A 17497-nucleotide genomic window follows, 5' to 3' on the forward strand; every position below is an offset into this window, starting at 1 on the left:
GCCCTCTCTTTGCCCCATCACAAATCACAAACTGCACCTCAAAGTAACTACTGTCTTGACTTTTTTGGCTTTTATATAAATGGAATTACACAATTTGTACTCATTTGTCTTACTAGTTTCATCCAATATCTTGCTTGTGAGATTTATCCAAGTACTCGTGCATGGCAATTTTTTTTCAATTCTTTATAGTATTTCATTGTATTAATATATATCACAATTTGTTTTTCTTGACTGATAAGCACTGGAGTTATTTTAAGATTTGGAATATGATGAAAAAAGCTTTATGACTAATATTGTATGTGACTTTTGATACAGACATGCATCCATTTCTATTGCGCTCAAATCTCCGTCCTCTTACCTCTCCTACTTTCTTTTCAGGCTATAGAAAACAGTCAGTTTTAAATCCAACATTCAAATTGTAGAATCCTTGAATGAACTAGAAGTTGTTAAGTAACTGTGTGCTAAGCCAATAATTCATTATTTATTGAAATACTAAGGCTAATTGACTATTATGAATCATCATAATCCACAAATTCAAGTCAGTTTTATCTGTGCTTCAATACCTGGGTAATATAAATTTCTTTCAAGAGATTCCCCAGAGACATCCAGTTTGAAATATATAGATAAACAGAAAGCTGTTCATAAAAACACTCACATCAAAATTTGCCTTGTTTTCTTTGATTTTTAATTGTCTTAGTCAACTCCACTTTATCATACACGTCATACTTCCGGTTGGTTCATTGAAAGTGCAGGTTACTTACTTGCTATACACTAGAATTGTTCAGAACTGCCATCTTTCTAGGAATGACTTAGTAAGAGAGGCAGGGGCATATTCTGAAGCTGCTCTGTTCATGGTTTTGTTGTTTTTTTTTTCCCCCTTCTGAATGAGGCATAAAGCTGTGACTTTCTGAGTTAGAACAAAGTTGGTTCTTGACACTGTCAAAATCAAGGAAATAATTATCAGCTCTATAAACAGTACCATAAACATTGAATCCAGAAACCCAGAAATCACTTCCTTCTTTTCTCCCACATCTTGTCACTCAATCCATCCTGTATATTCCGTATTACTTACCTTGTAAGTCCACCAACTCTTTCATTTTCACTGCCCCACTCTATATGACTCCATCATTATCTCTGACTTGTATGACTACAACGGCATTTTAACTTGCTTCCTTCCCTTCTGTTTCAGTTGCTCCAAGCCTTTCTCCACACTGCAGCCTGGCATCTTCACCAACCTGAAGATACTGCTCTCCCTCCTTAAATCTACCAAGGGTTCCCTCCTACCCTTAGGAAAAAAATGCTGCATTTGTTATCATGGCCTGTGGGCTCCAGGTTACATCTCCAGCTTCACATCTTACCTACTGTCAGTCGTGGGAGGCTGGAGAGGGAATCCGAGGAGGTGAGCTGCCCAACTGGAAAAAGCCGTGAGAAGCCAACACGGAGCAAAACACCAACCACCTCATTGCAGCACAAGCGGGTGGTGAGCACGCTCAGGTGTACGCACTTGTCCTTTTAAAATGCTACTGGCGCATGCGTAGTGCTCATAATGCCGACTCATGCTACTGGCGCATGCGTAGTGCTCATAATGCCGACTCACGCTACTGGCGCATGCGTAGTGCTCATAATGCGTACGCATACTACTAGCGCATGCGTACATATACCTCTTACCAGGTGCAAGCTATTGTGAACTTCGGCTTGGCCCAGGACCTACTCACTTAAGGCTGCGGACACCTACCCTTTCCCTCTTCCCTAATTCCTTTTCAAACACAGGTACACACACACCACTCAACCTCTTAATTACCTGAATGGGCCGTGTTTCTGTTGCCTCTTCCATTGCCTTAGCTACTCTGTTTCAGATATCATTTGCGCTGAGAAAGTCTCTCTGGCCCTTCACACCCTGCCAAGTGTTCCCAGAGTACTGTAATATCCTCTTTTTTTTTTTTTTTTTTTTTTTTTTTTTATTACTAAGCTACAGAGCCTAGTCAGGACACTCAATAAGACATTATGGAATTTTTAAAAAATGAATAATACTATTCAAGGTTCAGAATCCACATAGGTTGGGTGGTCTGTCACAATGTGGCATACTTTATATAGTGCCCTGAATTTAGTGTAACAATTAAATTTATCTCCTCTATAGCCACGTGACACTGATTTTTTTCATCTGCACACGTAGAGGGCTTACTCATAAACTATTATGGGAGAAAAAATCAAAAGCCTCCACTAACATTTGGTATGAATTACTCATGAAAAATAATTCTGTTTGAAATATTTTTAGTTTGAAATTCAATTTTCTATGAGATTTTTCGTGTCTATCATGCAGTCTCTGCTTTGGAAGGGTTCCAAACACAATAATCTATCTAAATAATGCTCTGATTGCAGACGTCAATGTTGTGAAGTTCTGGGATGCCTTCAAAAGGTCCTGCATCATTTTAATAGTAAATTAAATAAAAATAACTAAAATAAATAAAAAGTTAAATTAAATAGAAATAAAAAGAATGAAAAGTGAAAGAAAGAAAGAGATCCAACAAAGGTGAAAAAAAATTTCCCGTAAAGGGACTGGTAGAGGATAATTTTTGATGTTCATCCCAGCATCACACCGGACTCTGTCTAATGCCAGAGTAGTTACTCAGAAAAGACTGAACTGAAGGCCCTATACATTCAAAAGTGCATGCTTTTTCTCAGGAACCACTGTTATAAAATATTCCTTGCTCTCGGTTGTTCATTAAATATATTTTCCCAGACAATTCTGCTTAATACTCCTAAAAACATCTTAATGAAATTTTATTCCTTTAATCTTGCCTGTATGGGACTGATAATATATTCTAAAAAGAGACATAAATAATATAAAATGACAACTGTACAGATATTAGTGTAAACAGCATTATGTGTGCTCTGCTTGCTCTGTTTTCTGTTTAACCTTGTTCAATGGGTTAAATAGGTAATGGAGCATTTTTTAAAACCTTATTGGATTGGTTGTTTCTTGCCCTCCCAGCTTCTATACCTTTTATCAAAGGCTGCCATTTATCCACCAAACAAGTATTTAATGAGAATCTACTATTTTTATGAAGCTGCTGAAGGTAATAGAGATTCAGCAATGAACAGAAAAAAAAATGAAAACATTTTTCTCCTGCTCTCATGGAACTTACCTCCTGGTGGGAATGCCAGAGAACAAGAATTAAGTTCATAAAACTACCCCCTGGCTTGATCCATCTTAAAACATCAATTACACATAATTATTATTGTTTGGATAATTATACTGTCAAAAATAAGGGAATAAACAAGATCATTTGGGTGGGAGAAGGAGAGAGCAAGTTTCAACTAACTTACCCAGATATATTCTTAACAAACACTTGGGAGTTATAGATTCTTAAGATAAAAGAGGTTTACAATTTTTTTGGTCAGTGTTGTAGAACATTATATTTGTATTAGTATTTTAACAAAAAAAACTGCATAATGTATTTTTCCTTTAAGTGAATATAATCCATCAAAATGTTTATCGCTCTCTCATGTTTCTGAGTATGAGATTTATGTCCATAAAGAGAAACAGTTTTTTTCAAACTAGTACTAATAACACATAAAACCTATGATGGCATACTCAGTGGTAAGTCATTTTTTTCTCCTTCATATTGGCCACTGCGTATATCTAAAGCAAGACTTAATTTCTATCAAAGTACTATCTTACTAAGCCTCTTTAGTGGATAAATAGGACATATATAACTCAGGTGAATGAGAACAATCTCTAAACTTTCAGGTTTTGATATTTTTATGTGTGGGAGGGGCAAAAATTGACAGGGAACAAGAGGACTCTCAACAAAACAGTATCTTACTGCTAAGAAAATGCTGTTTTCCTTCACTGTTGCAATAGGAGATAGTGTCTATCATCCACTCACCGGAGGGAACTATTGAAAATTCAGCAGCCCTTTTAGGTATCCATGATGATAATCAGAATCATTTGGTTCCACAGGCTATGAATGGACACAATAATAGTCTATATTACAATGGATTTAGAACTGCGCCCTTCCTCTGGGATGTCCATCTGAAATATGCAGCCTGGGAAAGGGATGGTGTATTCGAAGAGATACAAAGCTTTCCCAGTAGCACTCAGTTTTTGTCATTCATTCATCTGTGCATGCATTTACTCAACATGTATTTCTTGAGTGTTCATGTAAGGAAACATGTCAGTATAAGGAAACCTAACTTCCTTAAAATAATCAAATCCAGGGGTAGGGTATAGCTCAGTGGTAGAGTGTGTATTTAACATGCATGAGGTCTTGGGTTCAATCCCCAGTACCTCCATCAAATACTAATACTAAGAAATTAAAGCCCACATCTCCCCTAAAGTGAAGGAATGCTCCTACTTCTCTTTCACTTGCATATTGCTCCCTAACTCTTGCCACCGTTGCCACATTGACCTTAGGATTTCTTTACAGACTAAATGCCAGGCACTGTGACTGCATTAGTACAAAGATAAATCATGTATGACCCCTACCCTCAAGGAGTGTATATTCCTGTGGGAGATAGAAGAAAACTGATCATTTTAGAAAAGTGTGATATGCATTACAAGTGTGTATTTATGGGAAGATTAGTAGCACACAGAATATCTTTTAATTTAGCTGGGTCAATAGAGATGGAGGAAAACTGAGGCTACTTTTAAAAAATTGTGTAGAAAAGAGTTAAGCAAACAAGAAGGCCATGGGGATGGTAAAAAGAAATGAGGAAAGATGTGATCAGGAAAGAAAGTTGGGAAGTTATTTCAATACTCCAGACAAAAATTTGAATCCGACACTCACAATAGGAGAACAGGTAAAAATTCCAAGAACTGGTTATGATAATATTAATGAGCATAAAGAGCTAGTAGTTATTGAATCATTTATTAGGCACTTTTTGTACACTTACATGTATTATTTTACTTAATTCTCATAACCACCATATAAAGTAGGTATTATTATTTTTCTCATTTTACATATGAAGCACCAAGAGGTACCAAGAGACTAAATAATATTCCCAAGATTTTAAGCTAGTCAGTTATGGCAAGAAGAGTCCCAATTAGACACTGTGATGCTAGAATTCTTGGTCTTGACTGTTAGGCCTCAAAGGAATCCTTGCCAAAAACAATGGAAATTCCTGGGTCTTTCTGAAGGCATGGGGCTTGTGCAGTTTTTATAAGTCATCATCTGAAAATTAAAATTTTATCCAGAGAATTCGGTTAAAGTGTCAATAAAGACCAGGAGAAGGAAAAGGCAAAGTAGTTATCTGTCTACATCTTTGAAAATTACCGGATTTCTAACACCATTTTATCCAGCGTCAATAGCATTTGACTAAGAGTCATCTTTCCTCTCTGTCCTCACCTGGCTGAGTGACCAGGCTGTCGCTGAGGCTTGGATGTCTAATATATGAGATGAAAAGACTGAACTAAGTTATTTTCAAAGTCTTTTCCAGGTCTAACATTTTGTAGTTCTGACTGTCAGCAAAAGGGGTGCTACAAAGCAGTTATTAGTTTGGCTAAGGGGGCAGCAATCCTTGAATAAGACTGTCATCCAGAGTCCTTGCAAAGCCTTAGCAGTGATAATATGCCTGGCAAATGGAAGGTTGTACTGAGTACTGAGGGTGAATTCATCTGTTCTTGCCAAGAATTAATTTCCTGACTCTATGGTCACGCTCAGGCCATTGGATTAGTTTGCCTGGGCTGCATTTAACAATAAAGAAATGAAATTTGAAAAGTAGGGTCAGTCTCTACAAAAACACGCTACATTAATGCAACAGTATCAATGGCCAAGCAGTTCCAACACCAAAGAGAATGGTCAACCAGGGGTGAGAACTGAGGTAAAACATCTGGACTTCAGCATAGAGCAATGTCAGAAGAACTCGGTATGTTCTTTGAATTCAAGCCAGTCTTCAGAGTTTTTCAACTTCTTTTTTTTTTATTTACATAAAATCAAATAGTTCAGATAGATGTAAAGTGAACATTACATCCCTGCCTCCTATCTCCAGTTCCTCAAGTGGCACTCCCCTGGGCGTATCCACTATTTGCAGTTTCTTTCATATTGTTTCATAAAATCTATTTCTTTATAAGCATCTTGGATATTCTTTCCCTCTATATACACATATTTGATAATATTATACTTGTTTTCCCTGAAACTTGCCTTCATTAATGAATATACTGGACATTTTATCTATAGATAGACGTAAATATCATTCATTCATTCATTCATGTATTCATTCATTCATTTATGGCATCTTGTGAACCATAATTTGCCTGTACCATATTTTCTTGGCTGTTTGGCTATACCAGAATGTAATAATTACCGATTAATCAGCATTTAGATTTATTTCAGATTTTTATTACTGCAAACAATGTTTCAGTGAATTTATACATCCATGTTTGTGTATCTAGGATAAATTCTTGGATGTGAACTTGTGAAGCTATTATTAATTTGAAGTGTTCTTTATATACAGAGTAAAGTTGTGCTTTGTCTACACATGTTGCAGATAATTTTTCTAGATTAAAATATTTTCTTTATGGTAATTGGCTATTTATTTTCAATTAAAAAAAAAACTTATTCCTTTATAGATGAAGTTTTTTTTTTTCCCCTGTGGAAGGGATTTTATCCACTCAAAGATGATTGCCCTTTCTTTCTCTAGTACTGTATTTTTTAACATTAAAATACTGTAAAATGTATTTTGATATAATAGATGACAAGGGCAACCAGGCTTATTTATTAGCTGACTACTTGTCCCAACAACATTTCTTGAATACTTCTTCTTTTCCCATTGACATTTATAAACTTTTAATCTAATCTATCTGTCTTCTTTATATCAATACCAATATTCATTAATCGAAGTAACATTTTTATATGCTCATATCTTATATGATTTCACTCTCCCCTTATTCCATTTTCTCTTTCTCTTTTTAAAATTCAACTCCCTCACCCCTCAAAAAATCAGGTTAAAGATAGTAGAGTTTGATGATATCTATTATGAAAGACTAATTATTTTTTAAAGTTTAAGAGTCCTGAATGGTAGGTTGGATCTACAAGAAAATTCAAGTTTTATGTCTATATTTGCCTATTTTATGATATATGTCATTCATTATTTGTGAACTGAGGGCTTACATCAGAGCTTTTGTCTCCTGTACTTTGGAATGATTTCTGTCAGTAGATTACAGAAACAGAAGAAGTATCTTCTTTGGCCAGACTGCTTGCTGATACAAACCTCAGTTGGTACAGTGTGAACGCATATCTTTATCAAGCATCTGTTTCCATGGGCAATAGCACATCTGTGTAAAAGTTCAAATTGTTCATAGCTTTGTTGCTTAATAATTCCTAGTATTCCACACTTATAAGTCTGATTAATTTTCAAGAGCTTGTTATTTTAATTCTATGTCATGGTCACTATAACTAGTAGACTAGAAGTTTTGAATTTGAAATGTGATTTCTTTGTCTTTGATAGGTCATACAAAATGTTATATTTTCTATTTGCTTTAGTAACCTGAGTCTCTGGGAGCAAGTGAGAGGGAAACAGTGAATCTAAGCTTCTTAATTGATTTTTAAAATACTGTTACTTAGTTTCCATAACCTTTTGCTCTTTTTGGCTTTGTTATTATTTTACGAATACCCCTTGATTTTTTTCTACAAATGTAAGAAAAAGTTATATAATAAAATATTTTATAAGAAAAAAATTTATGAAAGAGAAACATTGGAAGTAATAAAAAATTTAGTTGAATAAATTAGGACACATACAGGTAATTAAATAGTCTTAAGTCAGTAAAAATGATACAAATGTCTATGTTAACTACTAAATGGGTAAGGGAATGGATATATGAGAAACTTGGTCTACAATCTTCTCCTGCTTTGTACTGCTTAAAAAAAAAAGCCTAGAAATATTATATTTCTACAAGAAAAATACTGAATTCCAAGAGAAAAATACATTAGTGAAATACACAGCCAAAGTCACAAGGAAAATAAAATAGAATTTTCTCATTGTTATAGATGAAAGGGAAGAGGTGTGCAAGCTGGAATAAAGTTGATAGATTGGAGTATTTTTGCTTATGGAAGAGGAACTGTGGTCTCAGCTTCAAATAAGGTGGTTCAGTGGAATTGAACCCTCTTCAAAGAAAAAAAAAATGGATGTCACTATTGGCTACAATGTGTGTGGAAATTGGATTAGGAAAAAACATATATCCAAGGAAACATCAGGAAACACACCAATTACCAGATCCATAAACGGAAAAAAACATAACATTGGAGAAATGAAAACCCCGATCCCAAATCACATGATGTGAATTCTATATGTTTACTACTTTTGAGGAAGGAAACCAGAGATTAATAAATTAACATTGGTCTCAGCAGAAGCTGTAGCACACAATTTATGAGACTCTCACAAAGAAAATCTACATTTGCTGAAGATGACATAAAATTAAATCATTCAAACTATACGTGAAATATAATTTTAACACATCAGCCTCAAATAACCAAAAGTAACTTTTTGTAGAAAACAAAGTTACAAATTAAATTTACATAATACTGGCTTTCAGACCAACCATATTCTAAATGTATTAGTCTCTTAAATCATGTAGAAAACCAAAAGTAGAGTTACAAAGCCAAGTTACAACAATGTTGGCCTTTATCATTGCCTAGGTAAATACCTGTACTGAGATCTTAATTTCTTCATGTGATTCTGAGCAGGTATCTCGTGTCCTTCCATCGCAGCCTGCAGGACTCCCTTCAGCATTTTTTTTTTTTTTTTTTTTTTTTTTGCAAGGCAGGTCTAGTGGTAAAACAAACAAACAAATTTTAAAAAAGGAAAACGCTCTTTCATCTTTTGTTTACCAGGGAATGACTTAATTACTCCCTCACTTTTAAGGAGCAATTATGCTGGTTGTAGGATTGTATTTACTATTGTGATGCTTATAAAAAGACTATGATAACTACAGATCTGCCAAAACAAAAACAAAGTATTATTATGAATAAATGATTCAACTGCATTCGAATTTTTGTTAGATTATAAGTTCTTTAACGAGCAGGATTTCAGAGACCCGTGTTTTGTAACTGCTGGGGTGAGTCAAGTCATATCCTCAGACCATATAATATGTACCGTGTTAGAGCTCATCAGCAGTGTGTTTCAAAGAGCTGAGCCACAGACTTTTTTATTGTTCCCTAAAATGAAGATTCTCAACATATTTACAAGTAAATTCTTGAAATCTCTGGTGGGTTGTTTATAAAGCTGACATCAATTTGTAAATCAAGCAAGGTCTAGAACTAGTCACAGTTCACTTCCCCCCAAACATTTCTCTAGTCTTTAACTCTGACTTGGTGGGATGCCCAACAAGTAGACGACTACAAGCCAGAGTAAGCACAATCAAAAGACAAACATTTTTTATTGTAAACCTCAGGCATTAATTTTTGGTGATTTTTCCTACCTGGAAACTTCTGTGAACCCAACACAAGCCTCTGTGAAGGGAATAAATCCTGCTGTGGTTAAGACCATTTAGCCAAGACACTTGTCAAAGGTCACAGCAGCATGCAGTGAGATTTATTTCTTTCTTACTTTGTAACAGAGGAAAGTAGATCTCAAAGTCCTCAAAGATGTTATTTTAAAGATTAATAAGCTACATTTTTAAACTTTAGACATTAATATAGTGCAGGAGACTATATTTAGAAACTTTCTCTGCTTATGTAATCTAACATACACACACATGCACACACAAATAAAGCATAAATTCAATGACATTTACCTCTAATGTGACAAATCTATGCTGCATAAATCACCAGAGGGAAAAATTCCAAATCTATGAATAACATAATAAGCTTTCATGTCCCCTTTCTCTCAGCCAGAACCTTCTTGTAAACAAAGAAGAGTTGAATGGTAATTCCTGTGAAAATAAGAAGCTCTATAATCTCTTCAATCGGATTGAAAATTGGAAGGATTGCATGATAGGGACAGGACATTATGACAAAAACCCCAAAGAAAATGTCTTAATATACTCCAGGAAACCACAGGGTTGTTTAATTATAATTTGTGGAAATGACTATAATACAAAAAACCATAATCATCTGTAGTATTCTTCTGTATCTTACAATGTAATAGAGCAATTATAAAAGTTATGCTCTTTATAGTCAAACAAAAATGAATTATTGAGTGTTAGGGAAAATCCAGTTATTTGTTGGGTACTAACCAGAGCTCAGCACTTGGTATACATTCCTTGTAATCCTCACAGACCTTTGTAATGTATCACAATTAGCATTTTACTGTAAGGAAACAACCGTGGTCTCTTCAATGTCATATAGCTAATGTCATGGTATATCAAGCCATGTTACATGCAGGAAACAGAAAACATGTTAAGTATTTCAAGCAGAAGGGAATTCACTAGAAAGAATAAATGTGCTTACAAAATGTTAGAAGGGTTGGCAAGATGCAAGACTGGGAGATTCCAAGAACTATTGTTTTCTAGATCATAACACTGTAGTTATGGTCTAGAGGTGAAAAGGTGTGATTGATACTTCTCCCACTACAGGTGACATCATAAATCCCTCACATTTTATAAGAAGATGTGGTATTTATATACAAAGGAATATTATTCAGCCATAAAAAGAGTAAACTATTGCCATTTGCAGCAATGTGGATGGATCTAGAGAATATTATGCTTAGTGAAATAAGTCAGACAGAAAGACAAATATTATATGATATCACATGTGGAATCTAAAAAATAATTCAAATGAATGTATGTATGAAGCAGAAATAGTCTCACAGACATTAAAAATTAACAAACTTATAGTTACCAAAAGAGAGAAGAGGGGAGGGACAAATTTGAGGTATGGGAATAACAGATACAAACTACTATACCCAAAATAGATAAGCAACAGGATTACTGTCTAGCACAGGGAATTATAACCCATTATCCTATAATAACCTATAATTGAATATAATCTGCAAAAAGCTGAATCTCTATGCTCTACCCCTGAAACTAACACAATATTGTATATCAACTATACTTCAATAAAGAAAAACAACCTAATTTTTAAAAAGTCAAAAAAATTTTTTTACCATTACTGGCTTGATCCTGTATAAATTTGTGAGAAAAAATGAGAGAAGGGAAATATGTGTATTATTAAATACATAAAACGGGAAATAAACTATGAATAATTCTTACAATCCTTGATTTTACAACTAAGCACTAAAGGATATCAAACTACAAAAAAATAAAATACCTAATGTGATTTAGATATGAGGCCACATTGGGCTTCTGAACAATGGCAATTCTATACCTTGAGGACACCGTGGGTCCTCCATGTCTTACACTCATATAGACCAGATACTAGGGAGGGAAGGTAAACTCCACAAGATTTATTTCTAGAAGAAGTTCCTGGATCTTAATATCAGTGCCCTGACCACATAGCATCAGAAATTGAGCCAAGTATATCCTCTGTGCCTGCTGACAAGTGCAAAGGAAAACAATGACAGGCAGAATTCTCTACATTCAGTTTTTCTCCAATTCCAAAGTTTCTCTTCTTTTAGGGAGGAGTAAATTGGAAAGGATGGTGGAAATTCTCTTTCCATTTAGTTCAAAGCGTGGAGGTTCCTACTTTAGAATACAAAATGAGGAACTAGGGCAGATAAGGAGAGAATGATTCTTGGACATCAACTAGAAAAGCAAAATTTCACATGTAAATTTTTAAGACAAATTATCTGCTATTATCAGTAGTGCCATTAATAATCAGCTGAAGGGAGATCGCAGAGTCTCTATGAATTGATAACTTTCTTATGAGAAAGAAAATACAAATTGTTACTTAGCTAGTGCTAAGACCACAGACTGAATGTTATATTGTTAATTAATTATAAAAGCAAGGTTGATAATTATATTCCATTGGAAATAACATTAAACTTTTAGAGTCCAGATTTCTATGCTTATTTTACAAATAAATTTGCAAAATATGTTATGGTTATTTAAAAAGCAATAGAAAAAGCCTCCTTTTCTTAACATTTCTTTGGGGTTTATATCCTTTGTATCTTTGAACCAATGTTTTAAAAGTCATTCTCAGTTTTTAAAAAGTCTTCAGTTTATCATAAACATTTCTAAACAAGTATACTAGCTGAAATCCTGCCTTTTGCAATATCTGGGTAAATAAACCCTTATCCTGGAAAAGCTTTTCTCCCACCCTGTTCCTCATGAGTCCAGGCTGGCGCAGTCTTGGATAGTTCACTTTTTACAGGTACTACTTGGGAAAAATCCATCCTCATTCTACTTGACATATATCCAAGGAAGCATTGCAGCTTTTGACCATCAGCTTTAACACCAATATTGATAATATCTGTGACACCCTGACCTCATGCTAAGATTAGTCGTGTTTATTCTTTTGATGCTTTTGATGTTCAGCCTTATTTACCTTGTGTAGTCAATATTAAACTTAAAAGATGAATATTCCATAGTTCATAGAATAGAAATAATTGTAAGTTGATTTGGGAGTAGAATAAAGTGTACAGTGCTAAGAACAGAAGATACATACTGAAAAGAAAAAGATGCGAGGCTGAAGGGACAGAGATTATATTATTGAGAATTTTAAGAACCAGGCATGATAGACCAAAGAGATATATAACATGAGTAACTGATCAAGGCAATAACAAAATGAGACTGTTAGAAGTGTTTAGGATAATCCATAGCAGGTGAAGAATTAAATCACTAACTACAGCTAGGAGAATGTTATAATCTGTAGATTATATATAGATATATATATAGATTATATATATATATCTAAGACCAAATCTTTGGTCTTAGAAATCCCTATTACTTACTTATTTCTCATTCTTAAAATACAGGTTAAAATACCCAATTTAATCCCCTTTAAAAATAATTTGACTTTGTATTTTCCCAACATCTTGAGAAAGTATAAGCCTCACACATGTGCGCGTCTTCAGTTTACAATGTATTTCACATCCGTTTTCTAACTTGAGGTAGACAGAAAAGATACCCCTTTGCTCAGTTTAAACCTAAGGTAACCCAGGCTCCAAGATTGCTATGGGGCGAATTCAGGGTAAGGAGTCAGCCTTCTCTTTTTTCATCTGTCACCTGACGGTATCTTCATGATAACAATCCTTTGGAAATAAAAATAAATTTGTCACACCTCCTCTTGGTTGTAACATGAGCTCCCTGCTTTCTGTAAACTGACTGCTGCACTTGAAATCTGAAATGCATTTTTATCAAGGTTAACAATGAATTTTGGTTGTTACTGAAATGTCTCCTTGCCCTTCTACTACTTGCATTCTGGTATTGATGGGATTTCTAACTTTTTTTTTTTTAATTAAAGCTAAACTACTGTTCATGACGCATTCTTGGGAAATCTGAGTCCCTGCTACTTTTCTCATATGAACTGAAGATGCAAAACAAAATCCAAGCTGTCTGTAAGCTAACACACAGATGGTTTCCTTGGTAACACATGTGAAAGATGGCAAAATCTTTCCAAATTCCATTCCTGCTTTCACAGTGCTTTTCAGACTGCTAATATGAGTGTGACAGCAAGCCGTTCTGTGTGACAGTAAATGCTTATAAGAGACAGAGTGAAGGTGAGGGCAAAACAATGTTTAACCAAAGGCAAGTAAGTAAAAGAAATCAACTCTCAACATTGAACATGAAGGGGGAAAAACATGAAGCCAAGAGACCCTATTTTGAGTTCTTAGAAATGTAATGAAAGAAACACTTAAATGACTATGACAACACATTTTTAAAAGTTATGCTGTTTTCAAAAAGAAAATCACTACCCAAATCTATATATTTATGCTCTATTATTTGTCAGATTAAAGAAGGACTCTGTTCTGGGGCTTACCCAGGAGTGAAATCACTCTTCAGAAGTTCATGAAATTTCACCCACCAGCTATGCATTTAAAAGCTCATAAGATGCTAATAATAGCTATCCTGCATCCTTAACATGTGTTAGGTATGTGCACAGGGTTTTATGTATGTTAGTTATTTCAATTAATATGAGTAGATGTCACAGTAATCTCAAGAGGGAGATGATCCATTTTTCAGACAGAATGACTGAGGGTTAAAGAGGCTAAGGAATTAGTCTAAAATCACCAGCCAGGATATGGTGGGGCCAGTATTTGAATCCAGGTGTCTGACTCCACAACCAGGAAGTAATATTATTGCCCCCAAACTGTGACTATGGTGATGCCAACCAAAGAGGAATATGGTGTCCATGAGGTGTATCTGTGTCATCTTTATCTGTTCATTTTTTTTCTGTGTATTCGCTAAGATCTTACAAATATTTGAACAAAGAAAACAAAACTTGATTTGTCATGTTTGTGGAGTCATAGCATCATAATTAAGCATGATCTTTGTAAGCTACAGAAGATGGTAGAATAAATACAATTCATCAAAATGAGAATGAAATAAATTATTGATGTATTTGAAAGAACAGAAGGACAGGACAGAGTACAACTCACCGTATTTATAACAGAAAAAATATTCAGCGAGGGGGGTGGACCACAAGCTGGAATGACTCTAGATTTAAGCAGGAGAGTTGCTACTTTGTCCTGATTTTGAGGACAGGAATAGAGATGGCCACCAACTTAATTAGTTCCCTTTTTCTAATTGTACATATGGGTAGTTTTCAAATAATCTAATGTAAGTGTTCCTGAAACACAGACACACATACATGCATGTATTCCATAAAGTCACATGTTAAAAATAACAGAACTTAAGAAAAAAATAGGATTGGGCTCGACTTCTCAAAACTTGTGCAATTGTAACCAGTAAGCTAACCAAAACAAAACTCTCTCAATGAAAATATTAAGTTAAAAGGACACTTATTAATAAGGACAGTTTTAAATTCCTAATACACACAAAAATACAAAGTAAATACAGCACTTCACTTGAAAAGTAAAATAAATGAAAAATTAAGTAACGCTGTAATAAAAAGAACAAATCTGACTCCAGAGTAGATCTGTTCCTTTGGCTTTAACCCTGTGCTCTGCTTTCCAGGCTTAGTCTTGTTAGTTCTGCACCTTTTGTAAAAGAATGTCACCTTTAGCTTGAAGTATACAGGAGAGCCTATTCTCAAGGCTCTGAGCTTTAAGGATATTTACACTTTCCAACTTATATAAAGATGACAAGTTGCAGAATGGAAAATAACATTTGTTTTGTTGGAAGTTTACAGGGACACCATGATCTGACCCACATGGACAGCTGCAAGAACAAAGAATTCCTACATCAAGAAGTTTGCAACAACCAACCACAGCCCCTTCCCTTTTTCAGTATAAAAGGAGCCTGGATTCTGACTTGAGTAGGATGGTTCTCCAAGACCTTAGTCTGCCATCCTCTTGGGCTGCCAGTTTTCCAAGTAGAGTCACTATTACTTGCCCCAACACTTCATCTCCCAATTTACTGGCCTGTTGTGTGGTGAGCAGAATGAGTATGGACTCAATAAGAAAGCTAGCATGATGGAAGGTTGTATAAGATAGGATTGTTGAGTTATGGAAATAAAGGTAAAAAACACAAAGACTGATATTATATTTTTTCAGTTTTCATTGGAATATTTCATAAATACTTAAAAGTAAATATAAATTTAAAACTAAATATAAATTAAAAGCTATTTTATTGGAAAATGTAGAAAATATATACACCTTTTATCAAAGATTTAATCAGAACACCTTTGCCATTATCTTTTTAGAGACGTTGCAAATTTATTCAAATCATACTTTATATATATATTTTTGAATAGTCTCTGTTTCTCTAAAACTTCTCTGATCTTTCTCATGAGTCACTCCTACCTAGTGGGTAGAAGTGTTCGACACACAAAAAATCAGTCAAACCAGGTTTAGAATTTAATCGAATCTAACGATTTAAATAAACTACCTGGTTTAAAACATTTTCTCTGAATGACTGTTCAGTCTGAGAGAGAGCCCCCTTATCCCCTTGCTCCTCTTTTAGATGGCACTGGACTGTGGAGGGTGAGACAGAGCAGCACCCTGTGGGGTCCTCTCTCACACAAATTATTTTCATCCCTCATTCCGTGTTTGCAGGAAATGGGCTCCATTGAGCCTTCTTGACCTTCTCAGAGTTCCAAAGGGCAGATTCAAACAGTTGCTAATCAGGGAAGGGACAGAATGCAGAGACAAAGGAGGAACAGTCAAGAAACAATAGCACAGCCTTGAGGCAGGGTCCTGGTTCCTCCTCAAGGGATAAACAGACAGTATTGTTGAGTTCTTCCGTAGGAACTAAGACCACCGCCCACGTGGAGGATGGCAACTTCAGGCTGAGAACAAGGTTTCCTGGAACACTGGCTGGTTACCTCACCAACAATCAGAAGAAAGTCACACAACCGGCAACCCTCACCGCAAATTTTTTAGCCTATAAATACTTTTCCCCTAAAACCATTGGAGAGTTTGGGTTTTTCAAGCATGAGCTGCACGTCCTCCTTGCTCAGCCCTGCAATAAACCTTTCTCTGCTCCAAACTCCGATGTTTGAGTTTGTTTGGCCTCACTGTGCATTGGGCACACAAACTTGTGTTCAGTAATAATCTCTGTTTCCTACCATAGCATCACAAATCACTTGGCTAGAAATTGGTTTGTTTTTTTTTTCTTTTTCTTCTCTTTCTGTTCAGGATTTCCGTCTATGCTATTTTGCTCTCCTTGTTGAGATGATAGCCATCCTCTCTCCCTTTTCTTAAATTGAAAAGAAAGAATAGGTCAAAGCCAGCTCACAGATAAGAAGAATATTATTTGAAATAATATATGTATATATATATAAAATATCATATTGCTGTTTCACATTTTTCCTTCATCTAAACTTCTGTTTTAAGAAAGGGGTGGGTTTACAGTTTAAAATTCTGATTTAGAGAAAAGTGAATAGAATTAAGACGTTTTGAGGAAGAGTGACTGAGAGTCAAAACTGTTAGAGCAGGCAGATAGCTAGATATGAGCAGAGAAAGGGGGACACAGACCAAATGGCAGGAATTGGGCAGAAAAGAGGGGCACAGGCCAAATGCAGAAGCCACACATCATGTAAGCAGCAGGGATCATTGGGCAGAGAAAGAAAAGCAGGAACCTCTGGGCTGATAAGTGGTCACACCTTTTGACATGATGAGCGGCCTGGAGGCCAACAAAGAAAGGTGAGAAAAGGCAGAAATTTCCAGTGTCTGAATGTAACTTTTTGCTCATTATGCCCTTATTCCAATAAAATTAGCCTTGCAGATTAGAAGTACCCATCATGCACTGATGCCATGACATCCTGACCCAGACTAACTGAGGACAAAAATCCCTCCTCCCTTCAGGAAAGTGGGGATGGGAAAAAAATCAGGGAATACGACCCCAAACCCTTCCCTCCCCAGTGAATATTCCTCCCATTCATTTTTACATTCTATATAACCAACTTGCCAAAGAAACTCGGGGCAGCCGCTCCCCTGCGCCTGCCCGCTCTCCCCTTGAGAGTGTACTGTCCATCCCTTAATAAATCCTCACTTTACTTTCTTAACCCTTGCATCTCATCTCAGAATTCTTTCTGGG

The 17497-nt window shown here is 35.4% G+C and overlaps 1 protein-coding gene across 2 annotated transcripts in view; it reads left to right on the plus strand.

The window, feature by feature from the left end:
- CPNE8 (copine 8) overlaps nt 1-16439 on the plus strand; it is a 195654-nt gene extending 179215 nt beyond the window's left edge. The window contains exon 20 of one of the 2 annotated variants that reach the window (XM_045507043.2): nt 1190-8035. In XM_045507043.2, the coding sequence (XP_045362999.2) occupies nt 1190-1261 (72 nt within the window). In that variant the 3' untranslated portion in view covers nt 1262-8035. Of the gene's footprint in view, nt 1-1189; nt 8036-15142 lie in introns of those variants that run through there. The other variant, XM_074375045.1, reaches the window with a different exon arrangement.
- The last annotated feature ends 1058 nt before the right edge of the window (nt 16440-17497 follow it).

Source organism: Camelus bactrianus, chromosome 12 (genome assembly GCF_048773025.1).
Source record: "Camelus bactrianus isolate YW-2024 breed Bactrian camel chromosome 12, ASM4877302v1, whole genome shotgun sequence".
NCBI lineage: Eukaryota > Metazoa > Chordata > Mammalia > Artiodactyla > Camelidae > Camelus > Camelus bactrianus.